This window comes from Camellia sinensis, chromosome 9 (genome assembly GCF_055761805.1).
Source record: "Camellia sinensis isolate YWXY chromosome 9, ASM5576180v1, whole genome shotgun sequence".
Lineage (NCBI taxonomy): Eukaryota > Viridiplantae > Streptophyta > Magnoliopsida > Ericales > Theaceae > Camellia > Camellia sinensis.
In genome coordinates, this window is record NC_138969.1 from 2451324 (window position 1) to 2475716 (window position 24393).

General features: G+C 35.5%; 2 protein-coding genes across 10 annotated transcripts; both read right to left on the reverse strand.

The window, feature by feature from the left end:
* Positions 1–1088: 1088 nt before the first annotated feature.
* On the reverse strand, positions 1089–23218 carry LOC145798451 (replication protein A 70 kDa DNA-binding subunit B-like). Of its 9 annotated transcripts, XM_082885987.1 has the most exons (13): positions 22019–23218; positions 12388–12476; positions 8737–8816; positions 8511–8663; positions 8260–8361; positions 3312–3463; positions 2702–2804; positions 2460–2521; positions 2266–2344; positions 2058–2184; positions 1796–1953; positions 1554–1649; positions 1388–1467 (listed from the first exon to the last, which is right to left on the reverse strand). In XM_082885987.1, exons 3-10 carry the CDS (start codon positions 8786–8788, stop codon positions 2177–2179), a joined length of 711 nt encoding a protein of 236 aa, XP_082742113.1. In that variant the 5' UTR covers positions 8789–8816; positions 12388–12476; positions 22019–23218; the 3' UTR covers positions 1388–1467; positions 1554–1649; positions 1796–1953; positions 2058–2176. The 9 variants fall into 9 exon arrangements, with proteins under 9 accessions (XP_082742111.1, XP_082742118.1, XP_082742113.1 ...); XM_082885986.1 differs by having other exon boundaries at positions 1554–1953; XM_082885988.1 differs by lacking the exons at positions 1388–1467; positions 1554–1649 and having other exon boundaries at positions 1879–1956.
* LOC145798450 (uncharacterized) lies at positions 3470–7620 on the reverse strand. The gene is made up of 2 exons (XM_082885984.1): positions 7092–7620; positions 3470–6984 (listed from the first exon to the last, which is right to left on the reverse strand). Exon 2 carries the CDS (start codon positions 5796–5798, stop codon positions 4782–4784), a length of 1017 nt encoding a protein of 338 aa, XP_082742110.1. The 5' UTR covers positions 5799–6984; positions 7092–7620; the 3' UTR covers positions 3470–4781.
* Positions 23219–24393: the final 1175 nt, after the last annotated feature.

A 24393-nucleotide genomic window follows, 5' to 3' on the forward strand; every position in this document is an offset into this window, starting at 1 on the left:
CCTCCGATTTCAAAACGGTGTCGTTTTATTAACGAAATATGCGACGTTTTTATAAAACGTCGTTAAATATTTATAAAAGTGGCGTTTAAAAAAACGCCGTTAAAAAAACGCCGTCTAAACCTATTTTTCCTGTAGTGAACAAAAAATTTATCTATGCAATTAATGCTTCAACTTTTAGGTTGCAGTAGAGTAATAATAATAATAATAATAATAATAATAATAATAATAATAATAATAATAGAAGTTATTGCATGAAGAAAAGAAATTCCTTGGTAATGCATTCATAGTTCACGGTTTTTCAAGATGAGGTTGGAAAAGTTTATTGCAACATAATATAAAACATGTGAGGAAAAATGAAAATTTGTATATCTCACAATGAGGACTAAAGCTAAACTATAAACAAAATCATTGTATACGTCACAATGAGATTTATTCTTTTCTGTCACAAAATAAAAAAAATAGATAGAGCAGGATAACAAACAAATCATTTTTCAGTTGATTATTAATAGAGAGGGAGAGAGGTAAACAAAAAGCTACAGGCTAGTCCCTGAACCGAAGATCTGAAAAAACATTTGTAAAAGAGAAAAAAATGTTGTGTAAAAACTTGATTTGATGTATTGAGGGCACAATAAACCCATTAGGTAGATCATGATAAGAGGCGAAATTATATCAGCTCATCAAGCTTGCTTTTCTAATAAAGGTTACCCAATGGTGAAGGTAACTCCGAAAATCACGAATTCATTGGATCCTGTGAAGAAGAAATCTCAGGCTAGTCGAACACATTAGACAAACAAGAGACGGTTGAAAACAATATTGTAGCAGGTTTATACACTCTAATGGGCAAGTGGAAAGTGTACAAACTGTTTCTACCATATAAAATCCATCAAACGGGCAGACAGAATATCCAGCTAGTTTTAGAACTGGTGAGAACATAAATTCCGCTAATAATAAAGGCAGAAAAAAAAATATGTTAATAGAAGATGAGAATGCGAATAACAAATCTGCATGCCTCATATTGGCTACTTTGCTTCCAAGCACTGAATGCTCCAAAATAGATATTCAATGTAGGATTAAATAAGTGTTGTATGTAGCATCCAAAAGCTAGCAAGCATAATCTTATACTATTGATGGCAGCTATTTATATGTTGTCAAAAACGCGGAAGTTATTACATACCAAGGTTGTTTATATGTTATGCAAAAAGTGTAAGTTAACTATTATACATAACTTCTAGTGAAGTATATGGATATATATTGACAGATATGTTAATATATATATATATATATATATATGTAGATCTACTAATAATATATTGTATTACACAAGGGAATTTATACATCTTCTACTTGTCAGACAGTCCACTTGTTGTTTGCCCATGTTGAACTTGCATTTTTGGTAGGAGCGAGATGAATATAATATTCTTTTTCCTTTGAAGCCATGTTGATGTCAGCTATTTTCTGCATACGTTCCTACAATTGAAGAGTATATGTATATTAAATAATTGTGCATATGCTTTAATTTAAGCCTTGATTCTAAATAGCAAGAAGATACTTGCCCTGAGATTTAATTGCACCAATGCATCTGCTGAATGGCCTACCAGCTTCTCTGCATGTGGTCCAAAAATAGCTGTTTGGAAGCAACCACTGTTGTCCTTGATTTGAACTCGGAGGATAGATTTGTAGGCAGTTAAGGTGGGTATAATAGGATGTAAGTGAATGTAATATAGGAAATTATCATGAAGCCAAAAGAGAATGTAAGAGAATGTACTTTAGTTGTAACAAATTATATGTTTTGTACCTTGCTGTCGCTGTAGATTCTTCTGTATTGCATTCAATACAAGTAAATGAGGTGCCAATGTCCCCCATTGTACTGCGGTTACATTTGTTACAAGCAACATACCATGGACGCTGGGTTATTGGTTCTGCTGTTATTTTGCCTTTTATCCATATGTTGCCCTGCTTTAAAAGAAAGTAGTATGTGAATGTAAGCATGCATATATATATATATATATGTCAATGTAGTAGTCTTCAATTAAGAAAACGAATAAGAAGGTATATACATCATGCGACGACAAATTGTTGATAGGTACAACTTCAAATGTTTTTGAAGATGAAGTTGGAGACGGCAACAGGAACAAGTGTTTTGAATTTGCAATTTCTTCAATTTTTTCTGGGTTTGCTAGTTGCCTGCGTTAATGTAATGAAGAAGCTATTAATACAGGTTAGATGTGAAGGCCTTAAAGTGAATATAATGTTTATGATTTATACCACTCATGCAACGATTGTATTTCAGGTATGTTGGCATTGAAGATGAATTCAGTTGTTGGAGTAGTTGATAACGAGCATCCTGTAATTGTAGTTTAAAGTGTAGGCGTAATTTTATTCTTCTAGATATTCGATGATGGAAAATATAGGACAATTATGTGGTATTTTCTATTGGAGAAAAGGGTATGTTAACTTACCATTGAATGTAGTTGCTCTAAGGTTTGTGGCCACAAATGTAGGCTTTTCAGTAATGATGGAGCTTATGTGTTCACATTCATTTGTGGTGAAATCATCCCATGCCGATAGGTTGATTGTTGTTGATAGGAACATTTGAAAATGTGTTATTAATAAATTTGTGTAATTGTTAATTTGAACTTCGAAATAGCTATTATGTCAATATGATATGTAGGATATCCATGGAAATTGGTAAGGAACTAACGATTGGTCAATGAGAAAGATTTCTCTGACTTTAGCTGGTTGTCCATCGATTCGCTTTGTGATTGTTCTTGTCGGAAGAACATTGGTTGCAATAGCAGCAATATCTGTTAGGTATGTAACATGAATGTGAATGGTAGGTAATTAAAAGAGTGATTGTGCTACTATTAGTTGTGGTATGCATATGAATTTACCAAATTTGATATTTGTTGTAATGTAGTTGGAAGCATCTGCTAGCTGGATGAAAAAGTATGTTTCTAATGCATTTGCTTCTTCTGTTGATTCAGTTTCTTCAACTGATATACGAGAGTTTAGCATGAGTTGAATTGTGTTGTCAATGATTCTATTTCGAGGGTCAATGTATTTGATGATGCCATTTGAAAAATAATGTCTTGTATACATGGAGTAGGCCATCAAACATGGGATGTCATCATCAAAACATGTAGCTTGAATTCGTGAGCCCTAATATGGCAAAATATTAGTTATAATGAGTATTTGGGTTCTATATTTAGTGTGTGTGTGTGTGTGTGTGTGTGTGTGTGTGTGTATGAGGTGTTTTGGGGTTGCTAAAAGTAGGATGATGTAATATGTTGTTAGTAATGTATTGAATATACCTCACTGTCTGTTAGGATGAATTGTTGGATAGTAGTTGTTCCAAGCTTGGTTGTACGAGGGGGCTGTTTTTGAATGACACGGAGTTTGGCTCTCCATTTGTGCGATCTATAAGATAACTCACGAATCATTATAGCTTTCTCTTCCATTGTTCCTGCAAATGCAAATGTGGGTATAAGTGAATCAGTGTGCATGTCTACATGGATTTGCTATATATTGGGATATATTTTTAATTTGATTGGTGTGTTATTGACTATGTGTGCAAGTATATATGGATTGGTTTATGTTGGAGGATATGTTACATTTAGTGTGGGTTGTCAAATTCTTCTAGGGTTTGTTGGATTTACCTATGATGTTTTTTGGATAAAATCTTTGTAGACAACATTTCGTGTCATGTTGGACATGTCTTTTGATTGCCTGGCTGGTTTTATGAGGATTTTTATAGCAGATGATCGTTGTGCTCTTGAAAGTGCTACATATAATTGTCCATGGGAGAACACAGGTTGTGGAAGGTAAATGCCGACTTGCTCTAAGGTTTGTCCTTGAGCCTTGTTGATAGTCATTGTGAAACAAGGTCGGATTGGAAATTGTTTGCGTTGAAATGAGAAAGGGTAGTTATCTGTTTTGGCTGGTTTAAGTGGAATCCGGGGGATCAAAACTGAGTTGCCCTGATAATGGCTAGTTGCAATTTCAGCGTGGATAACATTAGGTTTTAGAGCCTTGCATAGTAATCGCACACCGTTGCACATTACTGCAGCAGGGTCTATGTTTCTGAGAAGCATTATTGGGCAAAACTGTTTGAGTTGTAGTTGGTGGGGAGGCATTCCATTGGGAATCAAATTGTGAAGGAATTCTTATGGGTAGTTTTCTCGTGTGTCGTTTGTCGCTTTGTCAAAGCTAGTGTATGTGTATGAACCTCCTGGGAATTGGTCCATCAAGACTTTATTGATTTCGTCTACGAATTCATTTTTAGGAGTCAAGATGGCTCGAGATGTCAAGTAATTTGGTTTGAATGCATTTTCAGTGAAATCTGGATAGATGTGTTCAACCAATGTTAATATTGGATTTGAACTCTCTTTTGTGTTGATAGTCATGCATTCAAGTATTGTGATTAAGTCCTCATCTATGTTGTTGTAAGTTCCATTCCCGACGTCTAATAAGAAATCAGAAAATTGAGGATCATGTAATGCTCGCATGTTTTCTGTTAGACGAAGAATGTGAAGATGAGGCCAGAGTGTTGATTCCACCAAACTGTTAATGCATTCCTCACGAGTGGATCGAGGACTAACCGGAAGAACTTGTCGGAAATCACCACCAAATACTACACCAAATACTACAGCTTTTCCAGCAAAGATGGTCTCATTTGAGCAAACATCACGTAACATTGCTTCAAAAGCTTCAATATTTTGTTTCTTTGCCATAGGCGCTTCATCCCAAATGATTAATTTTGCTTTTCGAATGAGTATGGCAACTCAACTTTGTTTCCCAACATTACAACCAGTTGAACTATTGATATCTAAAGGTATTTTGAATCGAGAATGTGCAGTGCGGCCGCCAGGTAGGTTAGCTGCAGCTATTCCCGTGCTAGCTATTGCTATAGCAATAGATCCTTCTGAGCGTATAGCAGCTAGCAATGCTCGGTACAAGAAATTTTTACCTATACCTCCTGGGCCATCAATGAAAAATCCACCTCCTAAGTGTTGCTTTATGTAATGCATAATCAGATCAAAGGCAATGCGCTGTCCATTGTTTATGAGGACTTTCATATGTATGTCTTCTTCTGAAATTGGGATTTGTAGTTCAGCCTCAATTTCCTTGGTAGGTTTGTTTCGTATGATGGAATCTTTGTTGTATGCTGGGAGGTTGTAGTCTGTGATTTTCTTGCCCATTGATTCGATGAAACATGCAATATGGTCAAGCGTGATGTTTTGTACTTGTTCTGCTGTGAGTTGTAGATTTTGTCTGTGGTCTTCTGATAGAGCATCATAAAATTTCTCCCACAATGATCTTGGATTGTTAGGTTCGCAGAAAACTAATAGTGTTGCAAACAAACGCCTCAGCGCAAAAGGCATTTGGAAAACACTTGCTTCTGCAAGGCATTCTTCAATGGCATTGTCTTTCTCAAGCAAGCATCGTTTTTCAGCAGCTTCTCTGAATGAGGAGCATATTTGCCCATCAACAGTACGAAGGTTTATGAAACTTGTAGCTCCTCTTATGTGTGTTAGAAGTATACGTAGGAAGTATCGTTCTCCTTCAGTAGGGTTGGCTGATACAACCCTTCCAATTGTCCCACTTCTTTGACGTGATTTCCAATATCGATCTTGAACATTCCAAACATAACGTTCAGGGAATTCAGAGTATAACCATTGCCTAGCAAATGTGTTTGTCTTGTTCATCGCAAAATATTCAATGAACATAGTTCTAGAAGCACGCCCAGATTGTAGGACATTGGGCAAATTATCTTCTTCCTTGAAATTTACAAGTTGCATATTTGGCAAGTGTAAATGGAGAGCTAAAACTGCTGGAGAAATATCGTTAAATGTAAATTTGTAAATACGCCATGCAACTTCAGGTGGAGATATCCAATGAGCGGATCGGTATGCACTAATCTCATCAATAATTGAGCCGTCATCATTGCCAATAAAATGGAAAGAAACACGATCATGCCCTTTGTATACATATTTGTACAAATATTTTACAGCTTTGATTGTGGAACAGATTTCAACATTTATGTGGCAATCGAACTTTGCAAGTAAGTATGGGTTATAAGGGACAACCCATCTATTGTCTAGAAGGCTACCTCGAACATTCACACACTTGCCGTCATTTCGGCGCCCATAGATTGGGTAAGAGTTCTCACCACTTGGTCACTTCTGAGAATTCTCGAGGGTATTTGTTCTTGCATTAGCCTTTTTTGGTCATGCAAGGGTTTGTTGGCTTCAGTACACCACAAGGGCCATGCATCATATGCTTCACAACTGCCATATAGAAATGTGGATTGTCATCTTTATTTGGGATCTCAGCAGAAATGTATGTGTCATATTCTTCAGGATGGATAATCTTTGCATGAGATTTCAAAACCAACAAGAAATGGATATGTGGAAGGCCACGCTTTTGGTATTCAATCACATATGTGTAAGCTGCTACAGGGCCGAAGAGTTGTTTTTTGACCAACTCATTCTTTAGCTCCACAATTTTGGCAGGAAAACACGAGCGATAAGATCTGTCGATTTTGTGCTTCTTCTGTTTCATGTAGCTCCTCTGCTTTGATTTCAGGCCAAGAAGGGTTGCATGTCATTGTTAGGTATATGTCAGGCTTTCCATATCGTTGTACTAATGTCATAGCATCCAGATATCGTCGCTTCATATCTTGAGGGCCACTAATAAAGGATGCTGGAAGTACTATGCGTTTACCAATGTTTGATGCTCTTGTTTTACCACTTGTTACACTGCCGACTATTCCTTGGTACAAGTCCGCACGAATAGTGTCTTGGTTAGCTCGTATGTAGTCTAATCGAGTGCTTTCAATTTTTATGTACATGTCGACAAGAAATTGTTGTAGCAACCTGCCTGAAAGTAATGTTGTCAATATTTGTGAAGGCCTAATTTGTAGCAGATAGCTGTAGAATTGGCAGCATGAAATTCCTGATGCATCACTCGTAACAGCATGTGAAGCTGTGAGGAAAAAGAGAGTTAGAATGGATGTAGGCTGGTTGTGAGCTTTTGGGGTTTTTTGGTCAGTGGAACAATAATATAATTTCAATGAGTAGAGGATTTTTTACCTTCATTTTCTAAGGGTAACAATTCTGATGTGTTTTCAGAAATGCCTGTGTTGTCTGATGGAATTTTTTCCCTTTTTTTTTTCACATTACGGTGCCACCCTGTTTCACCGTAAGGAAATAATAGAGGGTATTGAAGAGGGTCATGGCAGCCATGGTAATGCATAACTCGTTGGCTGCCACCTGATTTTTTATGGACAAGAATGTCCCAAGTCTTATTGTTGGTGGACTCTTCTTCAACCCATATTGATGCAACTTGTGAAGCCGATGGTGCATTGTAGGTTCTTTGATCTAGGCAAGGATCTGTTCGGATGGCAATACTGCATTCCTCGTTAATCACAACATCTTTTAAGCTGCGCAGAAATTTTGTATAGGGATTTTCTAACAAAATGCGCATTATTGACTCAATGATATCAACACGTAATTGTGGTGCATTTTCCGAACGATGCTGCAATTCATGCTCAGTGTCATAGAAATATAGTTGGAGGTATTTGGGTTTGCTGTCAGGTGGTTGTAAACTATTGATGTAGTGATGCACCTGGCCTTGAGCTCGAAAAGTGTATATGTCGTTTTTCCTTACTGCAACCTTGCTATCAAGACACCCATAGATGTGGAGGCAAATAAGTTATTGTATATTCGAATATTTGCACGGAAATATTGGTTGTCCTCATCGTTGGATGTCATTAGGCGATATAAGTCTTGAGGTGGTGGGTTGCAAGCAAGTTGTACTTGGCCCTGTGAATAGCATAATCCTTTAGACTTGTATGGAAAAAGTCTTGCACCACAAAATCTACACAAAGATGTTGGAGGAAGACAGGAAGCAGAAGTTGGAGGAAAAGGCATCCTATTTGCAATTCTCTGTGTTCGTTGACAGCCTACCAACAGCAATAATTGTTAGTATGTAAGTGTTGGTAAAAATGTTGTGGAATACATTAGACGTCAAGTTTTTGGTTGTGGGAACATACGTTGACACTTTTGGGTACAAGCTGTGGTTATGTTGTTATCAGATTGGTTCGCCTGATAGTTTAATGAATCGCTTGAATGGTCGGCATATGAAGGAAGCATTCCTAAAATCATGATAGTAAGTGGAATGTACAAGTAGGGTATATTTTGACAAATGGTAAATAGTGTCTAAACATTAGTATGGAAATATGAAGTCGTAGAGTCATACGGATTGGGAAGTCATTTGATTCTGAAGAAGCTGCGATACCACCAGATGAGCAACTCCCATAGTAGAAATTTTCAGTTGGGGCCACAACAGTTGAAGGCACATCTATATAACATTTGAATTAGATGTTATGGATGAGGGAAAAATTGATATAGCAAACTTACAAAGATGTCAGCCTCTTTCTTGCGAAGGCTAGTCAGGCAATAGGTTTGTAGGTTTGGTAACTCTATTACATCTGATAACATGTTGTATACCTTTATCATTTTCAATCATTTTGTTGCGTAATTGCTGCTCCTTTGCGCGTTGACGATTTTCCCTTCGTTGTTGTAATATTTCTTGCCTGCGTTCATTTGTTAGTCTTGAACGGTATGCGCGCTGGCGTTGGCGATTTTGTTCACGTGTACGAGCTGGGAAATATCGATTCGTTAATTGTGAATGTATTGGTCACACAAACTATGTCGGTGTAGTTATCTAGCATACCTTCTTGTTCTTCCAATAGGCTTTCTCGAGTTCTGACTAAATCGTTATTCATATTGTTTGAGTTAAAATCTCAAATACACCTACATTTAATTATCAAATGTGTAGCATAGAATTACAATAAATCAATAATGAATTTTTTTAGCAAGTAGACAATTATAAGCAAAACGAAGAAGTAGAATTTCAATTGAAGAAATAAATGTATGTTTAACAAGAGCTAGTCAGAGGGTTGTATGTTAATTCTACAATGTGAACTTAGGTGTTTTCATTTTTTGGGAATGCTCTATGTTTTTCTAGCTATTTGAAGTTGAGAATATGAATGTTGCTAAACATCCTAATCGATGACATGATTTCCATCTTTTCTAGTGTAGATCAAAATAGAATAGTATATTTCAATTTCTCGAAGCCCACTTTGTGTATATTTCAATTTCTCGAAGCCCACTTTGTGTTGTTTCTACATTTCTTGTTGGTGAAAATGTGGAATATCTATTACATGTAGGGGTTGCGCTATAGTTTGCAATTTGTCTATTATATTTGGTATCCAATTTGTCTATCCCTTCAATATCAATATTTTTTCAAATTGTGTTCCAGACTTGTTGGTTGTAATTTTAATGAATTAATTATTTCGTAATTCTAATTGAACTAAGTGCCTAATAATTTAGTTTGTGCATATCTATCAAAATTGGAGAATTACCTATCTTATTGGGTGCACCAATTGAAGTTGAGTACATGGATGAGCTTCTGGAAATTTTAGAGCAATTGGGGAAATTTAATTGGAAATTGATTCAGTTTATTGAAATTGGATGTGATTGAATTGAGTCTTGATTGAAACTATTAATTATGTTCCTAGATGGTAATTATGTGATTGAAAGTGTTATTGATTGTTATAATATTTATTGACCTGTATTATTTGAACAGATAGATTAGAATAACAATTAAATCTGTTCGGTTCGCTAATTTGAACAAGTTAGAATTAAAGCGTTCGCTAAGAATTAGAGCCTAATTTATAGTAGTATAATTGAGATCATTTAACGTAGAGAATTAATTTATTTGGGTAGAAATGAGTGTTTCTTTTTTTAATTATTTATTTATTTTTGGGAATTTAAAAATAAATTAGGACAGAAATCGTTGTGCATCTAGTTACTTTTTGGGCATTTTATGTCCCGTTCAAAAGTCAAAAAAATAAAGAAGAAAAGGAAGCCATTAAATAAATCCATAATAGAGATAAGCTATCATATATTCCTTGAAACTATAAAACAAATAAATAAAGAAAATGGAAATCCAATGAACCTAAGGAATCTATTCAGGTATCTAGCAAGCAGATACTTTAGCAGGGGGAAAAATTGGCCTCTTTTGCTATAAAAATGTTGTTACTTTATCTACATACTTGAATAGATACTCATAATTTAAATTTCCCATAAGTGGTCTCTCTTTTATGGAAGTAAATCTTATTGCTAACTATAATTAGTTCGCTGGTTGTTTAATGTTTTAGCTGTTAGGAAAGTTAGATGATTCTTTTATAAATTAGTTTGGTTGCTAGAAAAGAATTGCTGTACATTTTTTATATATGATTCTTTTAAAAAAAAACCTAGTTTTCATTAAATAAAGAATAAATAGAATTGTCTATCAGATTTCCTACCAATTTTTTCATCATATAAATTTCTTAACATTATCAAAACGTAAAGAGTTGGGCACATCTTATAAATAATAGAGTTAATAATGTAAGGCTCGTATTTATAAATATTGTAGTGTTATTTTGCCAGATTTTGTTGTCATCCAACTTTGTCCGTCCAACTTATCTAAGCAAGCACTATAAATTTTTTATACATGATTCTTTTAAAAGAAAACCTATTTTTTGATCACATAAATTTTATAACGTTATCAAATTAGTTAAGTTCGTAAAAAGCCTGTAGATATAGTGACAAACACAAATATAATAAATATTTGAAATTGTGGCGGGTTTATGAATTTGAGAAATGAAATGTAGTTATATTTAGATGTAGTTACATTTCATAACATTATCAAAACGTAAAAAGTTAGACACATCTTATAAATAATAGAGCTAATTATCTAGGAGTCATATTTATAAACATTATAGAGTTATTTTCCAATAGTCTGCTGCTGTCCAAATTATCTAATGAAACCTATTTTTTTGGTATCTCCAATGGCGTAGCTGCCAGGAAAATTAGATGATCAAGTTTTCATTAAATCAAGAATAAATTAAATTTTCCATCAGATTTCCAACGGTTTTTTTCACCACTTAAATAATAGAGTTAATAATATAATAGAGTTAATTATGTAAGGTTCATATTTACAAATATCATAGAGTTATTTTGCCATATTCTGTTGTTGTCCAACCTATCATCATCTAATATATATAATTAGATATTTTTAATTATATTTTTAATTATTTTGTTTTGTAAGAAGGAAGCCCTATAAATTTTTCATATATGATTCTGTTTTGAATTATTCAGTTCTGTAAGTTTTTAGCTACATAAACTTCATAACATTATGAAAAGATCAATAGCTGAACAGAGTTTTATAGATAGGCAATTAGAAACACCCCACACATAAACCTAGTTAAGTTTATAAAAAGGTAGTGGAAAATACAATAAAAGCCACAAATATAATAAATATTTAAAATTGTGTTCGGTTTATGAATTTGAAGAGTGAAATGTATTTAAAATTCAGACAATGGATTCACCCTATAAACTTAACCTACAGTTTTATAATTTCAACAATTGTGTTTTGAATTTTAACTACTGTTTTCTCTATTTGTACTTGGGGAACCCTTTCTTAGCACACAATTTTTAGATTTGGTTAGAAATACTGATTTCGTTTCAGATTTGGGAAATACTGAAGATCAATCTATAATTCTATTTGTTTTTATGTAAGCAATTATTATTGTCTATATATTATTCTTTGTTGCATCAAAAGTGCAGGTTCAAGATGAAACTCAAATTCTTATGGAATGAAATCTTATTGCTAATCAAACTTAATTTTTTGTTGCTTCGATGTCTTAGGTGGCAGGAATTTCACATAATACTTTTATAAATTAGTTTGCTTGGTAGAGTTATTTTGCGAAATTTTGTTGTTGTCCAACTTATTGTTATCTAATATATATAATTAGATATTCTAATTATATCTTGACAAATTTGGATGTGAGTTGGATATATAAATTCACCTAAGAGGAGAAAAAATAAGGAAATCTCATTTATGTTTCGAAGTCAATGGTCTCAACTAAATTGTCCAACTTGAAACTGCCCATTTGTAGTACCATTTTTACATTAGCGTTGGGCATATTTGAACAATAAATGAAGGAGTCCTGGTCAAAATTGGGAGCAGGGGCTGACTTGGTGGCTGCATTTTTGAGATTGTGGTGGTAATGTGAAGCCACGTGGTTCGCTGACTTGAACATCAAGCTGTTTTTGATCAAAGTTATAGTCTCATTCTTATATTTTCCTTATCAGCACATAAACAGTTGGACAGGTGGACAATCTAAATTTTATAAAGATATGAAAACATAAACAGTTGTACAGTTTCATGAATGAGCAATTAGAAGCACCACACACAAACTTAGTTAACTCCTCAATTATTGAGACACATTAACGAACACACGGTGCGCATCTGCTGAACATGTCAGGGTGTACGTACCAGGCTTTGCAACTGCAGGACCAGAGCGTTGGAGGCCTACTTTTCACAGCATTACGGCAGGAAGAAGATCGACAATCTTGTTACTTCATCTACATAATAAAAGAATCATGTGAATTTCCTCACAACTAAGACTTCAAAGAAACTCAAAATTAACTATGATTAGCAATAAGATTTACTTCCACAAAAGTTTCCATCTTCAATGTCCACTTTTGATACAACAAAGAATAATATATAGACAACAAGAACTGGTTATATAGAAACAAAAGGAATTAAAGATTGATCTGGAATTTTCACTTTTGGTTAAAGGCTTTTTGTTAAGGTGTGTGTATGAGACAAAAAGAGAGACAACACTTTTGACAAATTTAAATTATGTCCACCTTATTTTTTTTTTTTGGTGGTATGATTCTTTTAAAGGGAAAACAAATTTTCATTAAATGAAGAATAATTAAAATTTTCATCACATTTTCGAACAGTTTTTTCACCACTTAAATGTGATAAAATTATCAAAACATAAAGAGTCGGACAGATCTTGTAAATAATAGAGTTAATTATGTAAGAGTTATATTTACAAATATTATAGTGTTATTTTGCCAAATTTTGTTGTTGTTCAATGTATCGTCATCTAATCTATGTAGTTAGATAATTCTAATTATGAGGTGATGGCTGGTCCTATGTGTTTCATATGACCCGAAATTCTCGCTCTCTCTTTCTCTCTCTCTTTCTCTCCGGTTCATCTTCGAAGAGGATCTACTACGCGTTCTGGTTTTAGGATCTGCATCTTCTAGATCAAATTAATTCATCTTCTACACGATTTGGTCTTACAAGCCATACATCTTCTGTGCCTTTCACTGTCCTAATATCCTGCTCTAATAAGCATATGTTAAACGAGATGATCGTCTTCATTTTTCTTTGTTTCATTCTTTTTTTTCTTTCCTTTCCCTCCTGAATTGCCCATTCTAATAAGCATATGGTCCATCATTTGCTTCTCAATGTAAATTTCTATCTGCACTACACGGTTATTGATTTAAATTTATCTATAGCAGAAGAAGAAGAAAAACAAGAAAGTTGTTGAGAAGTACTGGAATCGGGAGCTCACTAATGAGACCCAGTCTATATGGGTAAGAATTCAAATGCTCTTTCTTGTTGTGTACTGCGCTTGATTTGTTGTCTTCGGAACCCCGAGGATGTCACTACAGAGGAATATAATGAATTCTACAAGAAGACATTCAATGAATACTTGGAGCCTTTAGCAACTTCACACTTCACAACCGAGGTGATGATGGATATTATCTTATACTGCTATTCTATTTAATAAACTTAAACAGACTGTTTTGCATCTAAATAATAAAGTGTCGCATCAATCGCTTAACTCATCTATTCTAAATCTAAACTTGGATATTTCTGAACAAGAAGACCCAAAAAAATAATGTGATGTTTTATTTACCATCAATTCCCTTGGTAACTGGCTTCCTGAAATGTTTTATTTACCCAAATCGTCAACGAAATTAATATTTCTAAAATGTCGTATTTACATGTGATTTGTCTAATTTGATTATAATCACAAGTAGTAGTTTGTTTTAATTAATTGTATTGTCTGTTTTATTGAATATTTTTTTAAATAATTCAATTCTCTTGTCCTTAACTTCCCTATCCAGTGCTCCCCTAAAAAAACTTCCCTATCCATACATCCACATATTGTGCCGAATTACTATTTCAATTTGTATTCATTTCGGGTAGGGGGCTGACGTGTGTTATTAAAAAAAAAAAAAAACATTAAATAAATCTAGAAAGTCATTTTTGCATTATTTTCTGGAATTTTTAACTATAAGTTAGAACTTAATATATAGTCAATTACATTTTTCAGTTGACATAATATATTATATAGAACATAGAAAAAAGAAGTGGAAAATCATTTTCCAACCTTGCCTTCAAAAAAATAATCAAAATAGAAACAAAACAAGAGGAAACAGCTCTGTTTTAAAGTTCACCAGAAATTTCCATTTTGTAAGTCAAACTTTGCTGATTTAACTAACATAGGTATAATTTTTAAAACAAATGAACTTTATCAAGGAAAAGTACTGAACAATTTGTGTGACCTAATCTAACCTAACTCCAAGGAAAAGGATCGGATATAAGGCTCTATCTTAAACGAGTGTTCATTTTCCCCAAGAAATTTAATCCATTTACTGAAAGAAACCTTCGAATTCGGCTGTTGAATGTTCCGAATAAAAAAAAGACCCATCCAATTTTCTAGGTTGAACATTCCAATCCAATCAAGAGAAATGTTTGAGACCTATTAACAAACACATGGTGTGCGTACCAGGAAGAGGACCAACAGATATACAAAATAGTAACACAGTTTTCAATAGTAGCAATCACATTACAAATATACGAAATCACAGGTGTACGTACTGGGATTTGCAACTGCAGGAGCACAGCTTTGGATCCCAAATTCTCACAGCGTTACGGCGCGAAGAGGACCGACAGTTATGGCAAGAAGAGGACAAAAAGCACTCCTTCGAGAAGCTATCTATATGATATATATATATATATATATATATCTTGTGAGAAAGGCCATCTTCGAAGGGGCAAATTCTATTTTCTTCTTCCTTGTCGGTCAACCAAATGTGGTAGGGAGGAGGCCTGGGAAATAGAGAACCCGCAGACCACCGTTTGGGAGGAATTCTAGGATGAATGATCTTGGAAATGAAACAGCAACAGAACGAGGGTGGGCCTTTTGACAGGCTGAAGCATGAAATTTGTTTGTTTCTGTGTGTGGCCCAACCGAACAACACGTAGGCAGCCCAAATCCGTAACAAACAAAGAACCCATTGTGACACCATTCGTTACACCACACTTACATGCTTTTATATATGTTATAGATTTAGTATTTAGAATGTCAGATTTGTTGGATATTTTGTGTTTTTTAAGGATATTTAGTATTTAGCATATGATAAATGCACGATGGTTCTTGAAAATATTTATATTTTGTCTATACTATTAATTTTTAAAAAATGTCCTCTGTGTTCGCCTCGATTCGATGAAGCCCTCGCCTCGCCTCGTCGCCTCGCGCTTAGGCATTAGGAGACCTTGTCGCCTCAGTTCGCTTTTCGCCTTAAAAAACACTACGTTAAATGGTGGTGCCCCACATTCTCATGTTATTAACTTGTACCTTAATGTTGTGCAACATCTATGAGTTTTTGCTAGCATTTCTCAATGTTTAATCTTCCTTGTATTTGTTGTTCCATCTATATGCTGGACATCCAGGGCGGATTAAAATCCAGATCAGTATTTATGGGAAGAGGATTTTACTCTTGTGGGAAGAAATACAAAAGACAGGACCTTGAGGCAAAAATTATGAAAGAGAAAATGAGCAACAATGGAGAGAGGAGAAAAAAAATACCAAGTTAAAATCGAACTTTTTTCAAGTGAAGGATACGAAACATCAGCACATGCACGTCGCAGAATAGCACAAGCACCATGAAAAATAGCATAAGCAATATGGCTGATATCACTCTTCTCAATCCTCGGCTGTAATTAAAAGAATAAATCAAAATAAAATAAAATATCCAAACTACATGAGGTAAATATAAGTAAGTATACCTGATAGAAGTTTAGATTGTCATTATAGTGCACTATCATTCCCCTATAGAATCGAATAACTTCAACAGCAATACTTTCGGGTGGAACACGCCCATGCCTTTTGGCCAAAAAAATATTTATCTTTCTCAATTTTAGCAAACACCCTTTGCTCAGCATTGCTCGGAGGAGGAATGTTAGAACGCCAATTAGGAATATATTTCATTACACAAGCATCCAAAACGATTCCATCAAACAGTTTACGACCATGCATAATATCCCACACCTTCATTATAAATTTTTTTTTCAGAGTACTGTTCCAAAACGAAGAATCGTCCAACAGCCAACAGATATCCACTTTTTCACTAAAACACAAATGAACAGAAGATTAATTAGTCAAAACTACACAAGGACAAAATATTAAAAAGAAATAACATATTTAACTGATTGATATTTTTTGTCCCGCAAGTCCTTCATAAAAAGGGAAAACTCGTTCGAAAGTCTCTGGTCTCTGAAATAACTTTGCAACCGTCGCCATTGGAAATCATTATCCTCTCTATAAGGCTTAACTATAACTTCAGCCATCAAAGAGTGAAAATCCTCTGTCTTTGAATTTTGCATTATAAAGCTCTGCAAAAAAAATTGAAATTTCAGAGATGCATTTCAAAAAACATAACCAAATAAAATGAAAATAAAGAATGAGTTACAATATACCATTACTATGTATGGCCTTTTTTACCCAAATAAGTTTGGGATTTTGGTTCACGACCGAGATTCCATCTAACAATCTAGTAGAGCAGTATCCCAAAGAATATATTTTGCGTAATGCCATGCTAATGTCACTAAATAGTGGCATTGCCTTGGGTTGAATGTAACTCCACCAATCCTCGATGGGGCAGGACTTTTCAGACCAACTTCTGTATTCAGAATCGACATAGGAGAAAATATCTTGTCCGACTCTTTCAAGTAAAACTCTTTTGTCATCAACAAAATAACCCTCTACAATGAAACTCCCTTTGCAAATCCTCAATGCTGCCAGGGAATCCATTGCTTGGCGATTATTTTCGAAGTCAAAGCTACTGATGGGCGTTGCAAACTCTTCAATTAGAGGGCTGGAAAAAGAAGTTTTCCCATATTGAAATTCACCTTGCAGTAGATATAACATTTCAGCTCCTTTACTAGATGGGTCTGGAAATTCTTCCTCAGACCGTGGATGCATTCTAGACATACGTGGCATATCTTGTTGGCCACTAGCAACCAATGTTGCCCACGAAGACGGTTGTTCCATAACTAATAAAATAAATAAAAAAAAGAACAAAGTGTAGGTAAACTTCATAACAGAGTCAATATACAAATCAAAATAAACATAATAATAGTGGATGAGGAAATAAAATGATCAATATCATTACAAAAAAATAATTACAAACAGTATTAAAACAATCTCAACCAGAAACAATATAAACATATAAAAAAGGGCAAAACTACAATGATAAATAGCTAACAACAAAACACACAATGTAGATGATAACATAATAGACAGAATAAAGCTTTGTTGTTAACTTTGTGAGACCTTAATCATCACAGCACCATAGAACAAAAAGCAAAGATAGAGAGAGCAAACAGAAATAGTGCACGGAAGAAGAGAGTACCGAATCAGCGAGCAAAGGTGAGCAGAGAAGACCGGCAAGGCTATAGGCAGCGATCGGCGAGGTGAGGAGAAAGAGGGGAGACGAACCGTTCTTTACAGATGAACCGTTCTTTATAAGTTAAGGCTATTTTAGGAAAAACAATAAAAATTTATTAGACATATGTCCTAGAACCCATAGCTACGGTAGAAGATTGAGTGAGGTGGTTTGGCGGAGGGAAAATTGGAGACATTATTGGTTTTTTTTTTATCCAATAATATCCTATAACTAAAAAACCTACATAAAAAAACCAAATAATGTCTCCAATTTTCCCTCCGCCAAACCACCTCACTCAATCTTCTACTGTGAGTTCTATGACACATGTCTCATAAATTTTTATTGTTTTTCCTAAAATAGCCTTAACTTAATAAAGAACGGTTCGTCTATAAAGAACGGTTTGTCTCCCCTCTTGCTCCTCCTCGCCTCGCCGATCGCCGCCTATAGCCTTGCCGGTCTTCTCCGCTCACCTTTGCTCGCTGATTCGGTACTCTCTTCTTCTGTGCACTATTTCTATTTGCTCTCTCTCTCTCTACTCTCTCTATCTTTGCTTTTTCTTCTATGGTCTGATGGTGGTGCTGTGATGATTAAGGTCTCACAAAGTTAACAACAAGGCTCTGTTCTGTCTATTATGTTATCATCTACATTGTGTGTTTTGTTGTTAGCTATTTACCATTGTAGTTTTGCCCTTTTTTATATGTTTATATTGTTTCTGGTTGAGATTGTTTTAATATTGTTTGTAATTATTTTTTTGTAATGATATTGATCATTTTATTTCCTCATCCACTGTTATTATGTTTATTTTTATTTGTATATTGACTCTGTTATGAAGTTTACTTACACTTTGTTCTTTTTTTTATTTATTTTATTAGTTATGGCACAACCTTCTTGGTGGGCAACATTGGTTGCTAGTGGCCAACAAGATATGCCATATATGCCTAGAATGCATCCACGGTCTGAGGAAGAATTTCCAGACCCATCTAGTAAAGAAGCTGAAATTTTATATCTACTGCAAGGTGAATTTCAATATGGGAAAACTTCTTTTTCCAGCCCTCTAATTGAAGAGTTTGCAATGCCAATCAGTAGCTTTGACTTCGAAAATAATCGCCAAGCAATGGATTACCTGGCAGCATTGAGGATTTGCAAAGGGAGTTCCATTGTATAGGGTTATTTTGTTGATGACAAAAGAGTTTTACTTGAAAGAGTCGAACAAGATATTTTCTCCTATGTCGATTCTGAATACAGAAGTTGGTCTGAAAAGTCCTGCCCCATCGAGGATTGGTGGAGTTACATTCAACCCAAAGTAATACCACAATTTAGTGACATTTGCATGGCATTACGCAAAATATATTCGTTGGGATACTGCTCTACTAGATTGTTAGATGGAATCTCGGTCGTGAACCAAAATGCCAAACTTATTTGGGTAAAAAAGGCCATACATAGTAATGGTATATTGTAACTCATTCTTTATTTTCATTTTATTTGGTTATGTTTTTTGAAATGCATCTCTGAAATTTCAATATTTTTGCAGGGCTTTATAATGCAAAATTCAAAGACATAGAGGATTTTCACTCTTTGATGGCTGAAGTTATAGTTAAGCCTTATAGAGAGGATAATGATTTCCAATGGCGACGGCTGCAAAGTTATTTCAGAGATCAGAGGCTTTCGAACGAGTTTTCCCTTTTTATGAAGGACTTGCGGGACAAAAAATATCAGTAAGTTAAATATGTTATTTCTTTTTAATATTTTGTCCTTGTGTAGTTTTGACTAATTAATCTTCTGTTCATTTGTGTTTTAGTGAAAAAGTAGATATCTGTTGGCTGTTGGACGATTCTTCGTTTTGGAACGGTACTCCGAAAAAAAAAATTATAATGAAGTTGTGGGATATTGTGCATGGTCGTAAAATGTTTGATGGAATCGTTTTGGATGCTTGTGTAATGAAATATATTCCTAATTGGCATTCTAACATTCCTCCTCCGGGCAATGCTGAGCAAAGGGTGTTTGCTAAAATTGAGAAAGATAAATATTTGTTTGGCCAAAGGCATGGGCGTGTTCCACCCGAAAGAACTGCTGTTGAAGTTACTCGATTCTATAAGGGAATGATAGTGCACTATAATGACAATCTAAACTTCCATCAGGTATACTTCCTTATATTTACCTCATGTAGTTTGGATATTTTATTTTATTTTGATTTATTCTTTTAATTACAGCCGAGGATTGAGAAGAGTGATATTAGCCATATTGCTTATGCTATTTTTCATGGTGCTTGTGCTATTCTGCGACGTGCATGTGCTGATGTTTCGTATCCTTCACTTGAAAAAAGTTCGATTGTAACTTGGTATTTTTTTCCCCTCTCTCCATTGTTGCTCGTTTGTTGCTCATTTTCTCTTTCATAATTTTTACCTTTTAAAGCGAGCAGTACGGGTTTCTTTACACTCGAAGTGAAAATCATTCATAGAAAAATTAAACAGAAAAGCTGTGAAAGGAAGTGAGAACAATTATACTCTCCTTGATGAGATGTCTGGGGTGGAAGAAAAAAGCTCCGATTCATCTGTCCTTTTTTAGGATTAGAGATTTGAGTGTCTGTAATCTAGTTTTCTTAATAAAGAGAAAGCCTGCCGAGGAACTTTCATCAAAGCCCAAAAATTGAGCATAAGATGTTCATTATCCAGGTTGATGAAGAATCGAGGGGAGAGTTGGTGGTGATCACAGAATGAAACAGACAGTGAATGAAACAACCAGACAGTTGATGGTGAGTTACTAACATGAAGGTTAATTTGAGGGAATCTACTGGATAATGCAATCTCTGAAAGAGATCGATACATGCACACTGAAAGGTCATTCTTCAAAAGATACATAAACAGCTCATCGGTTCTTTGTTTTTCAGAAATTTTCAAACAAAAGAGAAGTTTTTGGTGAGATTTCAAAATGGGTGGCAGGGTTTAATAACAGACAACGATGGTTGGAAATGCATAATATATCAAGGAATATTTTATTTGGGGGCAAAAACAGCGAGGACAGGGAAGAGAATACAGAGAGAGATAGGCACATGCAGCGCAAGCACAGATAAAAAGGTATATCAAAGCGGTTACTTGTGCTGAAGGTCTCTAGTCTTCGGCATCAAATGTTGAATTTGGGGAGCATGGAACGGATTGGGAAAAGAGTAGTGGTGTGTGTGAGGACTGATTTGTTCATCAGCTAGAATCACACTGAAAAGAAACTGAACAAGTAATATGATGGGTCGTAAGTTCTCCAGTCATTCCAAGTCAATAAAGCTCTTTCTTATGTAAGAGTAAAGAGTCAGATTACTTAGGGAGGAGTTGCAGTGAGATTGGAAAGGTGGTCGGAGAGGAAGGCACCAACGCTCAGATGTAATTGCTTCGTATGGAGGGTGGATTGGATTGGAGTAAGCAATGTGCTTTTCACATGTTGGAATAAGTTTGCAGCAATCGGTTGGAAATGCAGAACGCTTATAGAATGTTGAAGAAGGAAGTCATCTTCAAGGTAGATTTTGAGAAGGCTTACATCCATGTGGATAGGAATTTTTTTTGGGATTCTGTTATGGAAAGAAAGGGATTGGCGAAAGATAGAGGAAGTGGATTAGGTGGTGTCTTTTGACTTATAATTTGCCAGTCATTGTATATGGGAAAGATGGTTAGTCCTTTTAACGCATCTAGAGTGCTTACACAACAAGGGAATCCATTATCACTTTTTTTTTCTTTTTTCTTTTTTTTTTTCTGGTGGCCGACGTGTTGGATAGGTTGACTGATAGGGCAAGGGAGATTGGGCTAGTTGATAGGTTTTTAGTTGGGAGGGATGGAGTAGGTTTTTCTCACTTACAATATACAGATAATGCTGTCTTTTTCCTTCAGGGGACGAAAGTATGGTAGTAAATTTTCTTTCACTTTTGAGGATTGTCAAATTTGTTTTTGGACTTAAAAGATAAACTTAAGTAATAAAGAGTAGCATTGTTAGAATTAATGTTCAGCAAAGTAAAAAAGGGTTGGCAGGAGTTTTAGGGTGTTCAATTGAGTCTTCCTTTACGGATTTTGGTCTGTTGTTGGGAGGTAACCCCAGCCCAGAGCTGTGTCTTTTGGGGCTCTCTTGTTTTGGAAGAGATTGGTAAGAGGTTGGAGGGATGGAAGAGGGCTTCATCGTTGTCTAAAAGGGAGGGGGAGAAAAATTTGAAGTAAAACAGGGGAGTGCAAAAATGAAGCAAAAAAAGTCGCACAGAGACTCCAATTAATTAATGGAAAGAGCTTGTCTATGAAATGGAATGCAATGCAATGCAGGACCAAGAGGAAATAAAGAGATTGAAGAAGAAATGCGGCGGGAGGAGGAGGAGGAGGAGGAGAAGGAGGAGTTCTTACGTTGAAAGGCAGTCAACAAACATAGAGGCCCTGACACGGTAATGCTTGTGAGCTAAAGGATGAGCCACCAGCTCATCAACCACTCCTGCTGCGTTTTCCACTTTAGAAATCTTCAATTTGGAAAAATACACATGAAGCACAGCACCAGCAACATTCCAGAAATCTAAGCCGGTCCAGATGACAGCTAGCTCATCCCTTCCGTGCGAGACCAAATTTACGCTTGGAGAAGGACCCTCGGGTCTTTCTGCTGGTACCCACTCAAAATCTAAATCATCAGAATATCTATCACCATAATCAAACGACCTCATAATAGCAATATTCTTGTATCTATCAAAGGGGAGATCCTCCAAACCCTTGACTTGCTTGGGGACGGTTTCACCATTAGAGACAAGCAGAGCATCTATCACCTCGGCGTTGTCCAATCAACATAATACGGAACACCATCCAAAAAGGCTGATGAATTCTTGTTGACGCCAAAATCCCTAGAATATATCCCCCAACATTTATCTTGAACGTCGTAATAGTGTAGGCAAGGATCGAACACAGAATGGACTCGAATTCGGTTCCCACCCTCCAATACTGCATGGCCGGTTACGGCAAGATCCATACTTTTATCTTCAGGCAACGGAGTCCAACCACCACCCAGGTCTGTATCCAAAACCTCACCCCAGGGATATGGGTCCTCCTCACCCATTGCAGATGATCCCATCACGTACATCTTTCCATTCGAGGCTATAGAGTAAGGCAACTCTCTTGGTTTCATCATAGAAAATGCCTTGTGCCAACCATTTTCAGGACAAAGAGTATCCAGGTAATAAACATCTTTGAAGGTCTCTGGGATTGGGGTGTACTCACCAGAGAAATCGCAACCCCCGATGACATATATCCTAGAACCCACAGCTATGGTAGAAGATTGAGCGAGGTGGTTTGGCGGACGGAAAATTGGAGACCTTATTTGGCTTGTTTGGTCGTCAACAATGGTGGAATCATCACTCTTGATCTCGTACCAGTCGTCGCCGTCACTTCTCCTTGCCCGGAAATATATCGGCATCTCCGATCCCGACGTCGGACGAGCCCAAGATAAGGCTTGTATATTCTATGTATTCTTTGTTTTCAGATGGCTAGAGAATCTAGGGTTTGGGACGGCGGCAGGATAGATAGGTAATGAGGAGAGAGTGAATTTATTTTTGTTTGGGTAACAGGATATTTTTACCTAGGACTGTTTGGTTAAATAGTTTAGGGTTTACACGCTCCACTGCAGGATATATCTATCCTTGTATGGGTCTTTTTGCGGTTAGGGTTATTTTGGGAAGATAGTTATAATTAACTTTTTGGTAAAAAAAATTTTTGTGAGAGAGAAAATGGGTTATAATCTGGGAAGTAGATTATAACTCACTTCCCAAAATAGGCCTTAGCTTTTCTCAATTGAAAATTTATAATTAAAAAATAAAAAACATAAGTTAGAGTATCTCCTATTTATACTTTCTCTTTTCTTCTTTATTTTTTTTTATTTTTTATTTTCCCATTAAATTTGATTGAAAATTTTATTCTTAACTTAATTTCATTTGGAACATTGGATTTTTTACTATTTTATTTTTATCAAATTATTTCAAAAAATCCCAACTTTAAATAAATAAATAAAAACTTGTTGAAAAATATAAATGTATCTTTAAAATATGTTTTAACCATGTTTTTATGAAATAAAATCATTTCCATTATCCATTCATAAAGAAAAGTTAACCATTCGACAATGAATAAATCATGAATGAAAATGGCCAAGGCACCTATCTATCTTTCCAAATCTGGACGTTTCTCCCAATACGCCACTGTAGCCCTTCCAAAAGCAAATTGCGAGCATTCCAAATACTCCTCCAAGTAAAGAAAAGTTCGCTCCTAATGGAGCATCCAAAATCAAGGACTTAGGGTAGTATTTTGCCTTCAATAGTTGTGCCACCAGACTATTAGGAAACTTCAGGAGCCTCCAGCATTGTTTAGCAAGCAAAGCTCTATTAAAAGCCGACAAAGACGTGAATCCCATCCCACACTCTTGTTTAGCTTTGCAGAACCAATTCCAATTTTACCAATGGATTTTCCACTTCTCCTCTATTTGTCCTCACCCAAACCGTGCAATAAGAGCATTCATATTAGATGTGCATCTGATTTTTATTAATAGCTAACTGGGATTCGGTGTCGAGTAAGTGTGCCATCGGTTGTGCAGTTTCAGGTTTGGTGGTGGCCTCCACTGGAAGGAATTTTCAAGATAGATTTTGATGGTGCACGCTTTGCATCGAAAGGATTGATTGGAGCAATAGTGCCAAACCATTATGGGGAGATTATTGTTGCGATGTCGACGAAATTAACATCTATAATGGGGG